The sequence below is a fragment of the Micromys minutus genome (assembly GCF_963924665.1).
Source record: "Micromys minutus genome assembly, chromosome: 2".
In the NCBI taxonomy this organism is placed as follows: domain Eukaryota; kingdom Metazoa; phylum Chordata; class Mammalia; order Rodentia; family Muridae; genus Micromys; species Micromys minutus.
Genome location: NC_137971.1, coordinates 34,774,754 through 34,795,028, shown reverse-complemented (window position 1 = coordinate 34,795,028; position 20,275 = coordinate 34,774,754). Strand labels below are relative to the sequence as shown.

The 20,275-nt window shown below is 39.9% G+C and overlaps 1 protein-coding gene across 1 annotated transcript in view; it reads right to left on the bottom strand.

The window, feature by feature from the left end:
* PGM5 (phosphoglucomutase 5) overlaps positions 1 to 20,275 on the bottom strand; it is a 180,047-nt gene that overhangs the window by 61,767 nt on the left and 98,005 nt on the right. The window contains exon 7 of the mRNA XM_080913148.1: positions 15,939 to 16,054. Coding sequence (XP_080769274.1) covers positions 15,939 to 16,054 — 116 coding nt within the window. The remainder of the gene's footprint in view (positions 1 to 15,938; positions 16,055 to 20,275) is intronic.

Below are 20,275 nucleotides of genomic sequence, written 5' to 3'. Positions count from 1 at the left end.
GAACTGACATGGAACTGGCAAGGTAGAACATGCTCAAACCCCAGAAATCTCAAAATTTGAAACTGGCAGAAGTGAAACTAGCTCTCTCCTTGTTTTTGTGCCTGCCTTGGAGCACTTCATTGGAAACCCCAGCAAGGTGGTCACAGGAAGTCAGTCAATGTATCTGGACAGGAACTGCTTCTTCATGCTAATGAGACTTCTCAGGAGCCTTAGCCTTCAGTCAATGACCTCCTTCCTCCCTGGATATTTTTTTTTTTGCATGAAAATTACACAATTTATTTAGCTAATCAGAATCAGTTTTGCAAGCAAAACAATAACTTATTTTTACATGTCCTTCTTTTACATGAGCATATCTACAATTCTACATATCTACAATTCCTAGATATGGAGTTGCTTGGTCAGAATTCATGAATGTAGAATTGGATAGGGCTTTTTCAAGTACCCAATTTTTTGTTAATTTATTTAATTTTACTTATTCACTTTACATCCCATTCACTGCTCCTCTCCTGGTCACCCACAACTCTTTCCGTGTCTCTCCTTCTCCTCTGGGCATATGGGGGAGCCCCTGGGTATCCTCAATCCTAGCATATCAAGTCTCTGTGAGGCTAGGCATATCTTCTCTCACTGAGAACAGACAAGGCAGCCCAGCTAGAAGAACACATCCCATGCATAGGCCACCCTTCCTCAAAACTATATAACCCTTGATACACCCCAAATAAAGTATATCCGTTAAAATTCACCCTGGATAAAGAAATATGAACCAGATAAAAACATTTTAGAGAGCTGCTTCATTGACAATCACCTAAAAAAGCTGTAACACTAAGCCCCTCAGAGAAGGCCTTCTCTCCCTCACATCCCCCACTGTGACTCATCCTTTCAGCCCCGTGTGCAGGAGCATCTGGACCCCCAGGAGGGAGAAAGCAAAAGACAAGAACCACAGTATTCATCCTGGACTCCCCTTCTTCCTTCCTGCCTGGTGTTGCAGAGTTATCAGATGCCCCAGAGAGAAGAGGTAGACTGTGGACCCCACCCATTCCAGACTATGCCCTGTCTTCTCTAAGACTGTGGACCAGTGGTGGTGTCTGGACAGGTGAGGAAAGGCAGAACCCAGAACCAAACTTCCCTCACAGGAATACACTACCCTCTAATAGAGATCTCTTGACTTATATATCCCAAACTATTCCTGTGCCACCAAGGTTCCTAAGAAGAACAGGACTCCCCAAGAACTGTTGCCAACAAGTCGTATGCTAAACCATGACTATCCCCAGTGATTTTCAGGCTGCAGACCTTTAACTCATCTGCTCCTCAATAATTGTCTTAGTGACTAATATTTCCCAAAGCCTTCTTTAAAAGCCCCATAATAAAAGCTGTGCAAAGTAATGTCCTAAGCCTGTGACCAATGGCCACAATCTCCTAGACTCTAGGTTCCAGAATGCACTGGGAAGTATAGATGTAGTTCAAAGGCACCAATTCCATGTTTCCACTTACACATCACTCTCTCTGGCCACTTTTCATCAACATGCAGGATTAACTGAATGGTCAATGGAATAGGTCCTAAGAAAACCCCACGGAAAGGGGTCGTGTAACAGAGACATTCTTCCCACTCTGGTGGGAGTTTTGTTTCCAACACAGCGGGTAATGGCTCCTAGAGAATCCAGAAAGCAGTTTCAATTTTCCAATTTTACAAGGAGGCTCTTGGGAATGTCAATCACAGCATCTCCACATTCTGCCCAACCTAGATTGAATTGCACATAGCCCATTTCTAATAGTCCTGCATAGAAACCCTTCTCCCAGCCCTGATAATGCTGTCATCACGACAGCTCAGCCCTTCTGCAATCTAGCCAAGTTTAGACGAACTGGCCACAGAGAAGAAAAAACACTGTACTTGATCATCTGAAACTCAGATTATACATCGGCCTCTTTCTTTCTCCTGCTGACTGGGTGGAAGTGAAAGCAGACAAATGTGAAGTTAAGACTCCTTGGAAGGGGACAAAACTAAGCTTTCCTTCATCTGACCTGGAGAAATAGAAATAGTCAGACAAATATGAGAGAGCCAAGCCTATTTAATATTTAATAATTAATCAAAGCACTGCTGTGAACCTAATCTTTAGTTAAAATGTATGTAGCTCACACGTAGCCAGAATAGGCACTATGGGAAATAATCTGAGAGTGTAATAAACTGCAACTACTGGGGGAGATAAAATTTTATTATACAAAGTAACCAAAGAATGAGTCAGCGAAGCACAAAGCAAGGGATCACAGAATGACTTACTGAAGACGCTGTGGTTCAGTAACATCAAGAACATCACAAGAGCTGGAACCAGTCCACTGTGACGTATAGCCACACCCAAGTTAGTGTCAGCACCCACAAGTTAACGGTACAAATTACCAGTACTTTAAAATCTGTTAGTATGGGTTTTGGAAAGGGAGATATCTCTAGAAAAGCCTTACTGGCTATGAATTTGTGCTGGTAATGATAAGATAATGAAAAACATCAAAACTTTCTTTTATAGTCTTAAGTGAGTTTTTATCATTCTTTGTAACTAGTCTACACTGTCTTTCTGCTCCTCCGCAGGCCCTATAATCATTGACTCTGGACCTTCCTTATGTCAAAGAATGAGGGCTGAAGAAGACAGACATGGCCCCTGTCTTCAGCATATTTACAATATCCATATGACAAAAATATCCAGAAGACCTCAGGAAAAGAAGGAGATTGAAGACTCCTCAGCAAGAGGAGCCCCTGGCCTCTCTGTTATGCTAAAATCGGAGGTAGAAAACCTGTTGGTTCAGGAACAGAACACTGTACCCAGGAATTCACGGGGGCGGGGGGGGGGGAAGATCTGGATGGACAATTTGGCTAAATGTGTTACTGTCAGGAGAGCTGTATGTGAGTCCAAATTTCCAGAAAGAGATGGATGCATAAATAACTTAGGAATGCCCTGACTCACTTAAACACATGAACAAACAAAGCTGTTATTCTAGAAAATTCAACACAGCATTCTTGCTTAGAAATAATCAATATTGTCATGCTGCATGGGCCTTTGTTTTATTGTTATCGTTGTTCTTTGAGTGTGTGTGTGTGTGTGTGTGTGTGTGTGTGTGTGTGTGTGTGCGTATGCGTGTGTGTAGTTTTTGTTTGTTTGTTTTCTTATTGGCAGGTATGAGAGCCTTTGCTGCTATGTGGGTGACACAGTTGATTGTTGATGGTCAGGCCTGGAGATCTTCCACACAAAGGGCAGTTCTTCAACAGTGCTTGCAGTGGGACAGGTTTACAAACTCTGGGCCAGGGCAGACCATGTGCTCTCAAAACATCATGGCCTCTTAGAATGCTGATACTTTGTTTTAAGATTTATTTGTTTATTTTATGTATATGAGTGCTCTGTCTGCATGTATACCTACATGCCAGAATGGGGCATTAGAACTCATTGTAGATGGTTGTGAGCCACCATGTGGTTGCGGGGAGTTAAACTTAGGACCTCTGGACGAACAGCCAGTAAGTACTCTTAACCACTGAGCCATCTCTCCAACCTCCTAGAATGGGTATGGTAATGATGACAATTGGAGGAACATTTTCAACAGTGAAAAACATTTTCTCCCAAGTTTTAGGTTTTTTTTATTATTATTCCTAATTTCGGTACACCTGTACATTCTGTTTGTGTTTGCAATAAGCTCGGATTCCTTTAAAACTGGAAGAAGCAACCCAAATGCCATTTAGATGAATAGTCTTCTGTCTGATGGAGTATGTACAAAATGATCCCCACCCCCAGGGAAGCAGCTTTCAGATCCTTTCAAGGACATGGGTGGACACCTGGTCCTAGAACAAAAGGTAGCTTGGCTTCTATTAGCCAGTTTCTTTGATAGAGCAATGAACTCAGGTTCCTACTGCCTGGGACCTGCATCTTCTCACACAAGAGAAGCCTGATCACAGATCTGTCCACCAGCCTGCTACTTTGGCAGACTCTAGGAAACAGAGATGCCAGCAGGGACATTTCTATTCAGGATGTATCTTGTTCCTTAGGACTTACCCCTGGGCAATGTCTTGGCATCCTTGAGCTGAGATAGAGTCATATTTCCAAACTTTCTTGGCACTAAGTTGTACATTCTTGGTTGGTACACAGTTCCATGCCCCAGGGACACTGGCAAAAGCTTCTACTTTGGAAAGGCTAAGTGCACTTTAGAAGCCTCTCTGAATATTTCTATCTCTCCAAGTCTCTTCCTATGATTAACTATTGATTCTGAAAACTATATTCCAACATAAATAGATAGCTCCTCTGATGGGCCAATACTTACAAGTTGTAAATGAGGGACACAGACGGTACTTGGTTGGCCTTCAGTGTTAAACAGGGGTCCTGGATGCGAGTCACAAGGCTTCTATCCCTGTGGCCTTGTCCTGCTTATTTCAACCCAATGTAGAATCTCAGATATAAGTTTTCTCTCAGACATGATGCAAATCAAAAACACTGATAGTCTTCTTTGTTCCTAATTATGCACCAGAACTACTTAATGTCTTTCTTCAAAATGCAAGACCTCAGGCACCATTTTGAATCACTTTCAGGGATTATATAATAATAATAATATTTATTACTATTATTATTAGAATAAGCCTAGATTATTTATTATTACTAAAATCATAGTATGTAATATTTCAATATATATATATATAGGATAGAAGTTATACACACACACACACACACACACACACAAAATAACCCAAGCTTCCCTGTGATTCTTGCACAGCCATATCATAGCCTTTCTAAGACCTGGTGTTAAGGAGGCCTTATAGAAGAGCTCTCTTCCCTGTTTCTGCAGACACTGGAGCGGTTGCACACTGTTGACTGTTTCAGAGGCAGAAGGAGTCATTATGTTCGTGGAAAGACTAGCAAGCACAATAGAAGCAGTGTGCACCAAAGAGCCAGTGAACTGCCTTTCCAGTTCTGCTAGATTTAATGAAAATGAAGATCTTTTCCAGGCTCTGGTGCCCTGGGAGACCCATTTTACTATTCCTTGGGCTCAGAGCTCCATCTATCAAAGTAGGCTAATACCATTGTAACCTGCCAAAATGGCAGGAGATATAACAGTTTTAAAGCCCTTGACATGAAAAAAAAAAGTCTCCTGTGTTCCTTGAAAGGAAAAAGACAGACAACTCCAAAAGCAAAAAACTTTTAAGATCCCCATCCTGTGGCCTCACGCTGTAGTCAGCATCACTAACTCAAAGCAAAGCTCCCTGGAAGCACCTGCAGGCTGACCTCCCCAAACTTGCTGAATGTGGCCTCCCACTGTGAGAGAGCTGAAAGGCATCTGCTTGGGGTTCAACATCTAAGACAATATAGGCTTCGGACACTCCTTTCTCATGATATTTCTAGTTCTGTCTCTGGAAACTGTCTCCTCTGCCTTACACTGTGTTTGGGGGTAACAAATTGGCAAACTCAGTTCTTGGGTGAATTCGGATTTATGCTTGTGTCCGTGACTAATACTTATTGGAAGACAGCCATGCTGGTTTGTTTACTCATTATCTGTGGCTGCTTTGTGCTCATAGAGCAGAGTAATTTCCACAAAGACCCCATAAGGCATTATGGCTGGTGAAGCCTAAAATATTTACTGTCTTGCCTTTTATGGTAAGTTTTGTGATTCTTGCCAAAGATGCTCTCAGATATTTTCACCATGATCTACAATAAGGGCAGTTTACCAAGAGAAAACACATGTGCATGTGTATATTTACGTATGCACAGAGATTTTGGCAAGCAATGTTTGAACTGCTATGCTTTCTTACAGTTTCTATTCCTTAAAGCAATGGATGATATTATATAAATCTCATGATTCATATTTGAAAAGAAACACCACTCTGGAAGAGAAGAAAATTGACTGCTTACAAAACATGTCTCTGTTCTTCATTGGCTTTCTGATATCATGCACCTGGCAAGGCCTTACTCTTTCATGACTGTGTTTAAAAATCTTCCCCATCTTCAAGTTCACCACCTTCCATCTCTTTCAAAAAGCATGCATTAAACTTCCAGTCTAATTCATTTTCTTCTTAGCTCATCTTCTAAAGTATATTCTCTATGCCTCTCTATGGCCTGCAAAGGCTTTGTAGACATCTTATTACCCTTAAGGATATGACCTTCATCACTTTATACTTAGCACATCACCCACAATGTTTTATAATTGGGAAAAAAGTAATAAATGTTTATTAAGGTGAAATGTGTATTAGTAAGTTTACTAGTTGTCTTTCTATTTTGGTGATAATATACTAACCAAGAATCAACTTAAGAGCAATAAGATTTCTTCATCTTAGGATCTCCAGGTTATAATCTGTCACTGGGGGAAGTCAGGGCAGAAACTCAAGACAGGGCCACAGGGAACAGCAGAGATCAAGGGACGCAGGCCTGGTGAGACTGCACTGTGAGTAGCTGGGGCGCAGAGAGGGCTAGGCCTGGCACACGGAAAGTGCGCCCCCTCAGCCTGATTGGTTCAGGGGAGCAGGAACTCTGCCGTAGGAACTCAGTTTCCACCTGGAAGGCCATTGCATGGAGACCAAACACTCAGGCCATTTGCCACTGGAAACAGCAGAGATCCAGGGACACAGGCCAAGGTACATGGGAGAGACAGGAACCAATCACTGACAACAAGATCACTGATAATCACAGACAAAAACATGGCAAGAGGAAAGCGAAAGAATTTACCCAATGGAAACCAAGATAACCTGGCAACATCACAACCAAGCTCTCCCATCGCAGCAAATAGTAGAATGCCAAAGACTCCAAAAAAGAAGACTCAGACATAAATTCATACCTCAAGATGATGATGGAGATCCTTAAACAAGAATGGGAGGGAAAGCATAAAGAAATAGAAGCTTTTAAAGAGGAAACACAAAAAACACTCAAAGAAATCAAAGAACTAGAGGAAAACAGAACCAAAGAGATAAAGGAATTAAAGAAGAAATTTAAAATGGAAATGGAAACAATAAAGAAAACACCAAAAGAGACAACCCCGGAGGTAGAAAACCTAAAAAGGAAATCAGGAGTCATAGATGCAAGCATCTCAAACAGACTACAAAAGATGGAAGAGAGAATCTCAAGGATCAAAGACAACAAGGAAAACATAGACAAAACAGTCAGAGAAGATGCAAAAGTCATAAAGCTCCTAACCCAAAATGTCCAGGAGACCCAGGACATAATGAGAAGACCAAACCCAAGGATAATAGAAATAGAAGAGGGTAAAGAATACCAACTAAGAGGCACAGTAAATATCTTCAACAAAATCATAGAAGAAAACTTCCCTACCCTTAAGAATGAGATGGCCATGAGCATAAAAGAATCCTACAGAACTCCAAATAGAGTGGACCAGAAAAGAAATTTCTCCCAACACATAATAGTCAAAACGCCAAGTGCCCAAAGCAAAGAAAGAATACTAAAAGCAGTAAGGGGGAAAGGTCATGTAACATATAAAGGCAGACCAATCAGAATCACACCCAATTTCTCAACAAAGACTATGAAAGCTAGAAGATCATGGACAGACATCATGCAGACCCTAAGAGAACACGAGTGTCAGCTCAAGCTGCTATTTCCAGCAAAACTCTCAATCACCGTAGATGGAGAGACCAAGATATTCCAGGAAAAAACTAAATTTACACAATATCTGACCACAAACCCAGAACTACAATGAATTATAGATGTAAAACCCAATACAATGAGGGGAACTACATCCTAGTAAAAACAAAAAAACTCCTAAGCAAGAAAACCAAAAGAAAAAAGACACAAAGGAACAATTCTACCTCTAAAAGCAAAAATATCAGGAAACAGCAACCACTATTCCTTAATATCTGTTAACATAAATAGACTCAATTCCCCAATAAAAAGACATAGGCTATCAGACTGGATACATAAACAGAATCCAGCATTTTGCTGCATACAGGAAACTCATCTCAGAGACAAAGACAGACACTATCTCAGAGAAAAGTGTGGGAAAAAAACCTTCCAAGCTAACAGCCCCAAGAAACAAGCTCGGGTAGCCATTCTAATATCAAATAAAGTAGATTTTCAACCAAAAGTTATCAAAAGAGATGAGGAAGAACACGTTTTACTCATTACAGGGAAAATTTGTCAGGAGGAACTCTCAATCCTTAACATATATGCTCCAAATACAAGAGCAACCATATTCATAAAACAAACCATACTAAAGCTCAAAAATACATTGCACTTCACACAATAATAGTGGGAGACCTCAACACCCCACTCTCATCAAGGGACAGATCATGAAAACAGAAACTGAACAAGGATGCAGTGAAACCAGCAGAGGTTATGAACCAACTGGAATTAATAGACATCTACAGAACATTTCATCCTAAAACAAAAGAATACACCTTCTTCTCAGCACCTTACCTTCTCCAAAATTGACCATATAATCGGCCACAAAACAAGCCTCAATAGATATAAGAAGATTGAAATACTTCCATGCAACCTATCAGATCACCATGGTCTAAGGCTGGTCTTTAATAACAACAAAGACAACAAAAAGCCCATATACACATGTAAACTAAACAATGCTCTATTAAACGATAGCATGGAAAAAGAAAAAATAAAGAAAGAAATTAAGGATTTTCTAGAATTCAATGAAAATGAAAACACAACATAGCCAAACCTATGGGATGCAATGAAAGCAGCATTGAGAGGAAAACTCATAGAGCTGAGTGCTTCCAAAAAGAAACTGGAGAGAGCATACACTAGCAACTTGACAGCACAGTTGAAAGCTCTAGAACAAAAGGAAGCAGATACACCCAAGAGGAGTAGATGGCAAGAAATAATCAAACTCAGAGCAGAAATTGACCAAATAGAAACAAAAAGAACCATTCAAAGAATCAACAAAACCAAGAGCTGGTTCTTTGAGAAAATTAACAAGGTTGATAAACCTTTAGCCAGACTAACTAGAGGGCAAAGAGAGAGTATTCAAATTAACAAAATCAGAAAGGAAAGTGGAGAAATAACAACTGAAACTGAGGAAATTCAAGAAATCTTTAGAGCCTACTACAAAAGCCTATATTCAACAAAGCTGGAAAATCTGGAGGAAATGGATGAATTTCTAGACAGATACCAGATACTAAAGTTAAACCAGGACCAGGTAAACCATATAAATAATCCCATAACACCTAAAAAAAAAAAAAAAAAAGCCCAGGTCCAGATGGGTTCAGTGCAGAATTGTCTCAGACATTTATTGATGACCTAATACCAATACTCTCCAAACTATTCCACAAAATAGAATCAGATGGAACACTACCTAACTCATTTTTTGAGGCCACAATAACCCTCGTTCCTAAACCACACAAAGACCCTACAAGGAAAGAGAACTTCAGACCAATCTCACTTATGAACATTGATGTAAAAATACTCAACAAAATCCTAGCAAACCGAATTCAAGAACACATCAAAACGATCATTCACCATGATCAAGTAGGCTTCATCCCTGGGATGCAGGGATGGTTTAATATACGAAAATCAGTCAATGTAATCCACCATATAAACAAACTCAAAGAAAAAAAAACCACATGGTCATCTCACTAGATGCTGAGAAAGCATTTGACAAAATTCAACGCCTCTTCATGTTAAAAGTCTTGGAAAGAACAGGAATCCAAGGCCCATACCTAAACATAATAAAAGCAATATACAGCAAACCAATAGCCAACATCAAACTAAACGGTGAGAAACTTGAAGCAATCCCACCAAAATCAGGGACTAAACAAGGCTGCCCACTCTCCCCCTACCCATTCAACATAGTATTGGAAGTCCTGGCCAGAGCAATTAGACAGCAAAAGTAAATCAAAGGGATACAAATTGGAAAGAAAGAAGTAAAAACATCACTGTTTGCAGATGACATGGTAGTGTATGTAAGTTGCCCCAAAAATTCCACCAGAGAACTTCTACAGCTGATAAACAAGTTCAGCAAAGTGGCTGGATATAAAATTAACTCAAACACTCAGTAGCCTTACTCTACTCAAAGGACAAACATGCTGAGAAAGAAATTAGGGAAAAGATACCCCTCACAATAGTCACAAACAATATGAAATACCTTGGTGTGACTCTAACTAAGCAAGTGAAGGACCTATATGACAAGAACTTCAAAACTCTGAAGAGGGAAACTGAGGAAGATCTTCGAAAATGGAAAGATCTCCCATGCTCATGGATTGGAAGGATCAACATTGTAAACATGGCCATCCTACCAAAAGCTATCTACAGATCCAATGCAATCCCCATCAAAATTACAACTCAATTCTTCATAGAGTTGGAAAGAGCAATGTGCAGTTTCATCTGGAATAACAAAAAACCTAGAATAGCGAAATCCATCCTCAACAACAAGAAAACATCTGCGGGAATCACTATCCCTGACCTCAAGCTATATTACAAGACAATTGTGTTAAAAACTGCAAGGTACTGGTACAGAGATAGGAATGTGGATCAATGGAATAGAATAGAAGACCCAGAAATGAGCCCTCACATATATGGTCACTTGATTTTTGACAAAGGAGCTGTAAACATTCAATGAAAAAAAGACAGCCTCTTCAACAAATGGTGTTGGTTCAACTGGTACTCAGCATGCAAAAGAATGAAAATAGACCCTTTCTTATCTCCTTGTCCAAAGCTCAAGTGCAAATGGATCAAAAATCTCTACATTAAACCATGTACACTGAAACTATTAGAAGAGAATGTAGGGAAAACCTTAGAACACATAGGCACAGGAGAAAATTTCCTGAACAAAACACCAATGGCTTGTGCTCTAAGGTCAAATATCGACAAATGGGACTTAATGAGATTGCAAAGTTTCTGTAAGGCTAAGGACACTGTCAAGAAAACAAAACGGCAGCCAACAGATTGGGAAAAGATCTTTACCAACCCCACATCTGATAGAGGCCTAATATCCAAGGTATACAACAAACTCAAGAAGCTAGACACCAGAGAATCAAACAATCTTATTAAAAAATGGGGTACAGAACTAAATAAAAAGTTCTCAATTGAGGAATATTGAATGGCTGAGAAGCATCTAAGGAAGTGCTCAACATCCTTAGTCATCAGGGAAATACAAATCAAAACAACCCTGAGATTCCACCTCACACCAGTTTAATGGCTAAGATCAAAAAATTCAGATAGCCGCAGATGCTGGCGAGGATGTGGAGAAAGAGAAACACTTCTCCACTGTTGGTGGGGTTGTAAACTAGTACAACCACTCTGGAAATCAGTCTGGTGGTTCCTCAAAAAATTGGACATAGTACTACCTGAAGACCCAGTTATTCCACTTCTGGGCATATACCCCAGAGAAGCTCCAACATACAACAAAGACACATGCACCACAATGTTCATAGCAGCTCTATTTATACCAGCCAGAAGCTGGAAAAAACCCAGATGGCCTTCAGTAGATGAATGGATACAAAAATTGTGGTATATTTACACAATAGAGTACTACTCAGCCATCAGAAACAATGACTTTATGAAATTCTTAAGAAAATGGATACATCTAGAGAATATCTTCCTCAGTGAGATAACCCAGTCACAAAAGAACAGACATAATATGCAGTCACTGATAATTGGATACTAACACCACAAAGCTCTGAACACCCCAGCAACAACTCACAGACTATATGAAGTTCAAGAAAACAAAGGCCAATAAAATAAAATAAAATAAATGTAAAGCCATTATGCTTAATCTTTACACACCAAGAAAACTTGACTATTTCTAGGTTACAACTTGTTTTACATGTACTTTATGCTCATTGTAACTAGTAAGATGTTAAGGCACACTGTCAAACCTTTAAAAAAAAATCAAGTACTGACAAAAATGTATTCATATACTTTTATGCAAAAATGTTTTAAAAACTGTACATTTATCTCTGTTTTTTAAAATAAAGTTGTTCAATTAAAGAAAAACAGAAACTCAAGACAGGAACTTAGAGGCAGAAACTAAAGTAGAGGCAGAGAAACACTACTTACTGATTTGTTCAATTCCTTTCTTATATAGCTGAGGCACACCTGCATAGGAATGGCACCACTCACAGTGGACTGGGACCCCCTACATCAATAAGCAATCTACAAAATGCTCCATAGATATATCTACAGGCCAATATGATCAAAGCAATTTTTCAATTAAGGTTTCTCCTTCCTAGATGGCTCTAGGTTTATGTCAAGTTGACAGACACTAGCAACCACATAAAAATACGGCATGGATTATATATGTAATATTTTATCCTCTTAATTATAAATAAGTAATAAATCACAAGGTATATTGTAAGCATCCTGTAAGCGTGTATGAAAATAGAGGATAAGGGGTTACTGGAACACCACAGTTCCTACTCCTGTTACTGTATTTGTGCAATTTTTACTAGCAACTGAGCAGAATTACTACATGTCACATAAGACTTCTGATCTTTTTTATATCATAGTCTCTGGTAGAAGCACGCAGAACACTAATGGAGGAAGAGAAGATTTTATTTGTTAGGCATCCACAGAGAAGGGCTTAATAGCCATGGCTCCATCAAGTAGAACTGTTTGAGTTCAGACAGTCATTTGAGAAAGTATGCTATGGTCTCTTTCTGTCCAAGGAAATAAAGAGCATGCTAGCCTTCTTGAGATGTTAATGATAACTCTAGTGGAGTATAATTTATTTTGATAAGAGAAGAAAATATCTTAAGAAAAGTTTCTTTATGAACTTGGCCTAAAAGACTGCCATTATGACCACTTAAAGTGACATCATTGCAATCTGTTTCAACATGGCCAAATAGGACTTATTCTTAGCAATGCAAGTATAGTTTAGTATGGGGAGATCATTAACTTTCATTACATTTACATAAAGAGGGAAAAGAATATGTTAGCGCATCACTAAGTTCTAATGATGTGCCTGGTGAATTCAGTAGCCGTTCCTAAGGAAGCTGCAAATGAAACAGGAAAAAAAAAAAAAAGATAATCACCCAAAGCATGATAGCAATTTTAAAAATTAAAAAGTACTGATAAAAATAGCTGCTAAATATTAAGTTACAAAAACTAATTGTCATTGAAAACGGTAATCTTCGTTTCAAAGATGATAATGATATAATAAGATAATAGAAAGCAAAAGGTATCTTTTGCATTGTGGGAAAAACACCAAAATAATTGTACATTTGATGGAGCACCAGAAAGAAAAAATAAGCTATGATAAAATATAGTTTTTGGGAGCTAAAGCACTAAAGTTAATAACATAATGTGCTAAAATAACATTAGTAGTAATGACCATGCTATTTTGGGTAAGCACCCGTTGACTTGGAAAAATGGGAGTAAGAATGTGAGAAATGCAAACATACGAAGCTCCACAGAACACACAACCCAAATTTTAAGAGACTTCAGGGTTGGGGTGGGACTAAATGACACAGCCTTTGCCTAACACATGCAAAGCCCTGGGTTTGAATGTCTGCAAACACTTCCCCAAATGCTAAAAGAGACTTAAGAAATGTATTAACCTGTTACACTCTAAGATCTTTTGGTTCCTAATAGGAGAAAACCATTGAAGATGGACTAAGCCAGATAACAGAGAAACCTATTGAGAAATAGCTTTTACAGTTCTGCACTCTGATGGTAGAGAGGTGTCTATAAAAGAAAAGTCTTTTAAAAAGCTTACCAATGAAAAAGGCCAGGAAATGTACAGAATTTTCCTGAACTCCTTAAGAGATCTGCCACCACAAGGCAAAGAGTATTGTGAATTCTAAATAGCAGCAAGCCATTCAGCACACCCAGGACAGGACATTGGCCTCGCCTTTGAAAGACAAAATGGAGAAAGAGGGAGCTGCTATCTGTTCAGAAGTCACTGGGAGTTGACAAAATGTTGAACAAATCAAGTGTAGGTTGTGATGCTGTTTTAAAAAAAAATCACTCGGAGTCCTAGCTATAAAAGGAAACACTTGCAGGTTCTGTGCTTCAGGCTTTTGTTGTTGATTCAAAAGGCCCAGGATAGAGAGAGAGACACAGTGGTATAAACACACAGGACGGACTGCATCAAGCCCATTGACTTCCCTGGCTCCTCCTCTCCTAACCTAAGTGTCTAGGAGAAGATTAGTCACTGCTGTATGAGGGACGGGGTAAAGATACGCCTGCTTCTATGGAGAGAGCAGTAAGACTTCTTGGGCAAGATTCATATACAACATCAGTACCACGCAAAAGGCACTGTGTGGTGAGAAAGCAGTGCAAAAATGGAGCATTTAAAATAAAGAAGCAAGCAAATGCCCCACAGCTTCTCACCCTCCACAGTAAAGTGTCCTCAGGCCGAGGGTTCACTAAAGTTTACAACGCAAACAATGAAGCCCAAACCCTACTCAACTGCTGCCTAGAAGAACTTAATTAACTTCCATATTAATTGGCCTGAAGAAAGAGACAGCTGTGCCATCTTCTGGACTCAAGTACTATTTGCCCACATTTGTACCATTTTTATCTGCGTACTTTGGATTAAAAATTATGAGATCCACAGAAAAGCAAGAAAAGCAAATAACTGTCAAGTGATAAAACAACGAGTCGAACCAGAATCAGAGATGGCCCTGCCATCAGCCAAATCTAACGGAGAAGGTCAGCAACTTATACAGATAGGCACCTGTCCTGGGGAGACAGAAACTATCTTAAATTCTAGGAATAAAAGGCAAAGTTAGATTGCTGACTATCCCAGGACTGGAGAGGCAGAATCAGAAAGGGTGAGAGTTCAAGGCCAACTTGAATTACATAGTGAGGCTCCATCTCAAAAAAAAAAAAAAAAAAAAAAAAAAAAAACCATGACATCTTACAGCATCAGAGTTCCTTCAATAAACATATCATCACATCGGAAACAAAAGAAAGAATAGATACATGTAAAGATTGAAAGTTTTAAAAAAAATTAAAAATAAAGGCAGCCAGAGGTATGGGACTGAAGAATAAAGATACAAGTTATAATAGAATTTATAGAAATATGCAAAGCAATGGAGTGACATCTTAGTAAAAGAAGGAATTTTAAACACTTTAACTGTGACAATGGCACCATGGTCATGTGCTGTTTCCAGTGAGGTTTTATGTTTGAAAATCCCCACTAAAATATGCAGGAATAACAAGATGAGCTCTGGGGAGCAGGGCACTGTTGCTTCTTGACGATCAGGAAAGGTAACTTTCTTTGTGGAGAGAGTAGAGAAACCCATGTAGAATATTACTTTTAAAAAAGGGGGGGGCATGGTGGCACCTGCTACACATTGAGAAGTTAATGGCAGGAAAATGAGAATTCAAATTTGAGGCCAGTCTGAGCTATATAGTGAATTCTAGACTAGCCTCAGCTACATAGAAAGACCTTGTCTTAAAAAAAAAAAAAAAAAAAAAAAAAAAAAAGCCAGCTTTGATGATACACACCTTTAATGCCAAGATCTACAGAGTTCTGTGAGTCTACAGAGTTTCAGGACAACCAGAGTAACACATAGAAACCCTGTCTTGAAAAACAAAATTAAAAAAAAAGCAAGGTGCAACATACTGAAACATACCTATAATCCTAGCTATTTTGGAGGCCAAGATCACATGTTCAAAACTGTTTTGTATAGTGAGACCCTATCTCAAGTAGAATTTAAAAGGTCTGACAAGGTTCAGTTCTTAGCATTGCAAAATAAAATTATCAAATAATAAATAATAATCAAATAGCAATAAAGACTGACCTTTGAAATTGACTGATGTGACTTTGACTGTATGATATTCTGCCTATATTTTTCATTTTCAAATGGACATCTTTTTAAAGATATCCAAAATAAAAGGTGAGTGCATCATTACATGTATCTTACTGGTTTTTTATTTTAATTTTTTTTTTTTTTTTGGTCTCTAAGTAATTCTTCCCTCAGCCTTTGATGTACAGGAAGATTATTTACAAGTCTCCAAATGGGTCTTCAGAATTTCATCTACCCACACCAGTAACATCAGCCCAGCCCAGCCTACCAGTTCCGAAGCTCTCCTCTCCGCACAGAGAGCATCGTCCGGAGTCCATCAGATTGGAGAAGAATCGCCATCCAGCAGGTGTCTCATACACAGGGACCTTCAATGACTTAGCTACTCTGAAAAATGAAATTTGAGGCAACTATTAATTCACATGCCTGATTTCCTTTCTTTTCTCAGCTCAATAGGAAGCCTCATGATCTGCTTGTTTCCTAACTGTATTTCAGAACAACTTGAAAAGCTGTTGACAGTTTCTCAGCTGTCTGTTAGAGTGTAAGTAGAATATTTACGTTCTCTCAAATTTGTTTTCTCTATAATACAATATATACAAAGTCAGTGCATGAACTGCTCTAATGTCCCTAAAAATGCTTTTTTTTTTTTTTTTTTTTTTTTTTTTTTTTTTTTTTTTTTGGCCAAGAGTCTGCTTAAGACAAGGGAATCTAAATTAAGACAGCATCTATGCACAGACATTTAGGAGTTGCTTGACATTTACTCAGTATGAATCTGCCTATATCCCATGAAACAACAATTCAACTCTAGAAATGATATGTAGTACATACTATGGTTCACTGCTCATGGGCACATGATCAACCTACACTGTGCACATGCACACACAATGTACACACACACACACACACACACACACACACACACACACAGTATCATATATTTTATGCCTGGGATCTTCATTTACCAGCACTTAGGAATACCAATGGCTTCCAGGTCATAAAAATGGCTCTCTTTCTTTTAGGAATTATTTATTTTATATATATATAAGTATACTGTAGCTGTCTTCAGACACACCAGAAGAGGGCATCGGATCCCATTACAGATGGTTGTGAGCCACCATGTGGTTGCTGGAACTTGAACTCAGGACCTCTGGAAGAGCAGTCAGTGCTCTTAACCACTGAGCCATCTCTCCAGCTCTCATGACTGTCTTTTAATAAGACATGTCTCACTCAAAGTCAAAGGACCACTGCTAGGTCAGCCCAATTAGTGACTGGCCTGTATGGAATAGTCAAAGGTCTGTTGTTCATCTTCTTTTTATACAACACTGTGAAGTCATTTCATTTCCAGAATTCCTTGAGTGTTGGCTGAGTCCTTTTATGTGTCTTCAGTAGTCAGATGTCTCTCTGTCTGATCTCTTTCCCCACTGTCCCTTGGCTATTGTTTAGATTATTCATCCCTATGACATGTTCCCTAAATGCCCACGTTGTTATAGTTTGGTCTTCAGCTCAGCACTATTAAACATTGTGAAAAACATTAAGTGACACTCAGTGGGAGGTTTGGGGCCGCTGGGAACACACCCTCACATGGACTGTAGGATGCTGACCTCATCCTCTGTCTCTGTCTCTCTTTTTGACTTCTCATGAGCTGGTCAGTTTCTGAACCATGTGTTCTCTCTAACATAGTCTGCGTCATTACAGTCTCAAAGGCAACATGGTCCAGTAACTACGGACTGAAACTTCTAAAACTAGAACAAACCTTCATTCTAAGATGACTGCCACAGGTATTTTGTTACAGTAGTAGAAACCTGACTGACATAGTAGTGATTGGGGATGCAACTTTAATCTTCAAGGTAGAAAGGGGAAAAAAAACTTTCTACAAGCAAATTTCTTTTAGAACCATTGCCTGGAGACCCGAGGGTGTAGTGTTACTCAATAGAGTGCAACCCAGATTTGACAAGACTGATCAATCACCATTTACAATAACAGGAACAATAGAAATAAATGTCCTAAGGGAATGGACAGATAATTTATAATATTGAGATGACTATTGTTAGTTGTCAGCTTGACTGGATTAAGAGACACCTAGAAGATTAGGGACCCATGCCTTCGGGCAGAATATGAAGTTGTCTCCAGAGGTGACGAGGGCACACTGGTTATGATGTAATGGTGAAATGCACTGAAGGATTCATCCTCCAAGCAGACTGTTTAGAGGTAGAAGAACTGTGCAATATGAATCCTAGATGAAGGAAGAAGGTCACATGGTTCAGGCCTTTGGGAGCCATATTGCTGGCCTGCTTCCTGGCCATCACAGCAGCCACTGACATATTCCTGATGCCACAATATTCTGCTTCACCCCAGGCCCAAAACAATGGCTCTAGCCAACTTGAACTGAAGTTAAAACTTTGACCTAAAATAACTATTTTCTTACTTCAGGTTACTTTCTCGGGAATTTAGTCATGATAATGAAAAGCGTACTAACATGAGTATAGAAGTACCATCAAAGAAACATTGTGTTATCTAACACCCTGAATGCATCTCACCAATACATATAGAAAAGGAAGCCCCAAGCAAAGGCACCTGTGTGTTCCTGTTTGGTAACACTTAGAGGCTCACTCAACTCAAGGATTCATCTTACCTTCTTTTCATGTTAAGAAACATATATAATCACATTAACATCCTGAGGGGAACAATGGAAGAGCCTCTCTGAACCCCTTAGAACAAAAGGCTGCTAATTTCATGGTCAAAAGCTCAAAGAAGGAGAAATAAATCACACAGAAACCTAAAGGAACACAGAGGAAACCCGAGCTCACAATGGCCCTGACAAATGTAAACACACCAGAGTGCCAAAGAGACATCACAGGGAAGAGCTAAGGCTGAGAGAGAAGGGAGCGGGCACAAGGACATATGATCCTTGTTCAAAATACTCTGCGGGTTCAAAGCCAAGTTGGCAGGACTGAAGGGAGGGGAAAGGATTTCCCTAGTTCCCACCCTTCCCAATTAATCACTGTGGGGGGAGGGGGCACCAGGCTGTGGCTCTCGCTGGATTGTAAAGAAGCCGCCGATACTTTTGTAACCATGAGCCACAGTTACAGCTATGCAAGCTGAGACAAGATGGGTAATTAAATTCCAGGACCCTGAGCATGAATTGATTGTGTCCTGGGGTCAGAAAGGAATTCCCGTCCCTACCCCCTACCTTGAACTTGGGACTCATTCCAAGCATAGCACTCAACAGACAGCATGCATTAGACGTGTTGGCAGGAAGCCCCTGGAGTCTACAAGCCCTTATCACAAAAGCTGAAAATGATGTTTCTCATGTTGCCTCTCCCCGATCACTACCACCATATGGCAGGAGCAAACTCTGCCCAAGGAAGCAAAGAGTAAGAAGACTGTCGGCTCTATAAGTCTTCTACTGGGAGAAGAAGCCCTGGTAGCTAACAGAATATGATGCATTAAGTCTTCTCCTCAGCCAGGGTTTGCAGACTTACAGGAAGGTGGCTTCCAGAGGGACAGTCTCAGTCTCACAGCTTCTCCCACATTCTTCCTTGTATTCTGTGCTCCTAAAGACCTGAGCTCTTCTTCTCTGTCCTCCAGAGATGCTTTTTTTTTTGGTATTGTTGTATAGCGATTAATCCTTCTATGTCTCTCATTTACCTCAGACTGACCGTCTGTCCCCAACCTCTGTCAAAAATCTCTCTTAAGTGATCTGTCATCTGGAAGTCTGTCTGGGTACATTTCATCACGCTAAAATAGAATGCCCAAGACTGGGTGGATTACAGAGAACAGAAGAGTTATTCTTTGTAGCTCTGGAGAGTGGGGATGTCCAAGAGTGCAGTGCCTATATTTGGCCCGTTGAGGAGCTTCTTGCTTTGTCCTCACAAAATATGGGAGAGCAATCTTGTCACCTGCTCGTGAAGCATGTTTCAAAAGGGTTGCAAATTCATTAACACAGAAGGAGCCCTGCCGGCCCCATCATTTCTTCCAAGCCCTGCTTTTTATCCTCCAGCCTGTCAACACTTGGGCTCCGGAGAGGATTAGTTTCCAAGATGACTTTCCTTTCAGAAGGGATCAAAGCTTCCTGAACCAGCTGATTTTATAATCCTGCCGCAAGAAAGTCGTAACAGATTTAAAGGTGACAAGATCTGGGTCCCTTTGCCTATATCCAAATGTCACCAAAGAGAGCATATTCTATGTTCTGAAATTTGACTCTCCTTTAAAAACCCTCATCTTCAAAGTCTGGGAGAAGGTACGTGCATCACATATATCGAATGAAGTTCTCAGGGACTCTTCATATTTTTAATTTCTATGAGTCAATTTTTCCACTTAAAAAAAAAACTATTTAATCTTTTATTAAACTCAGAATTTTATCACCCTCCCAGTCCACCCTCTGGCTATTCTACATCCCATACCTCCTCCCCCCATCTCCACATGGATGTTCCCACCCCCCTCCACCCCACACCCCACCAGACCTCCTGACTCCCTGGGGCCTCCACTATCTTGAAGTTAGCTGCATCTTCTCTGACTGAGTCCAGACCAGGCAGTCCTCTGCTGTATATGTGTTTGGGGATCTCATATCAGCTGGTGTGTGCTGCCTGGTTGGTGGCCAAGTGTCTG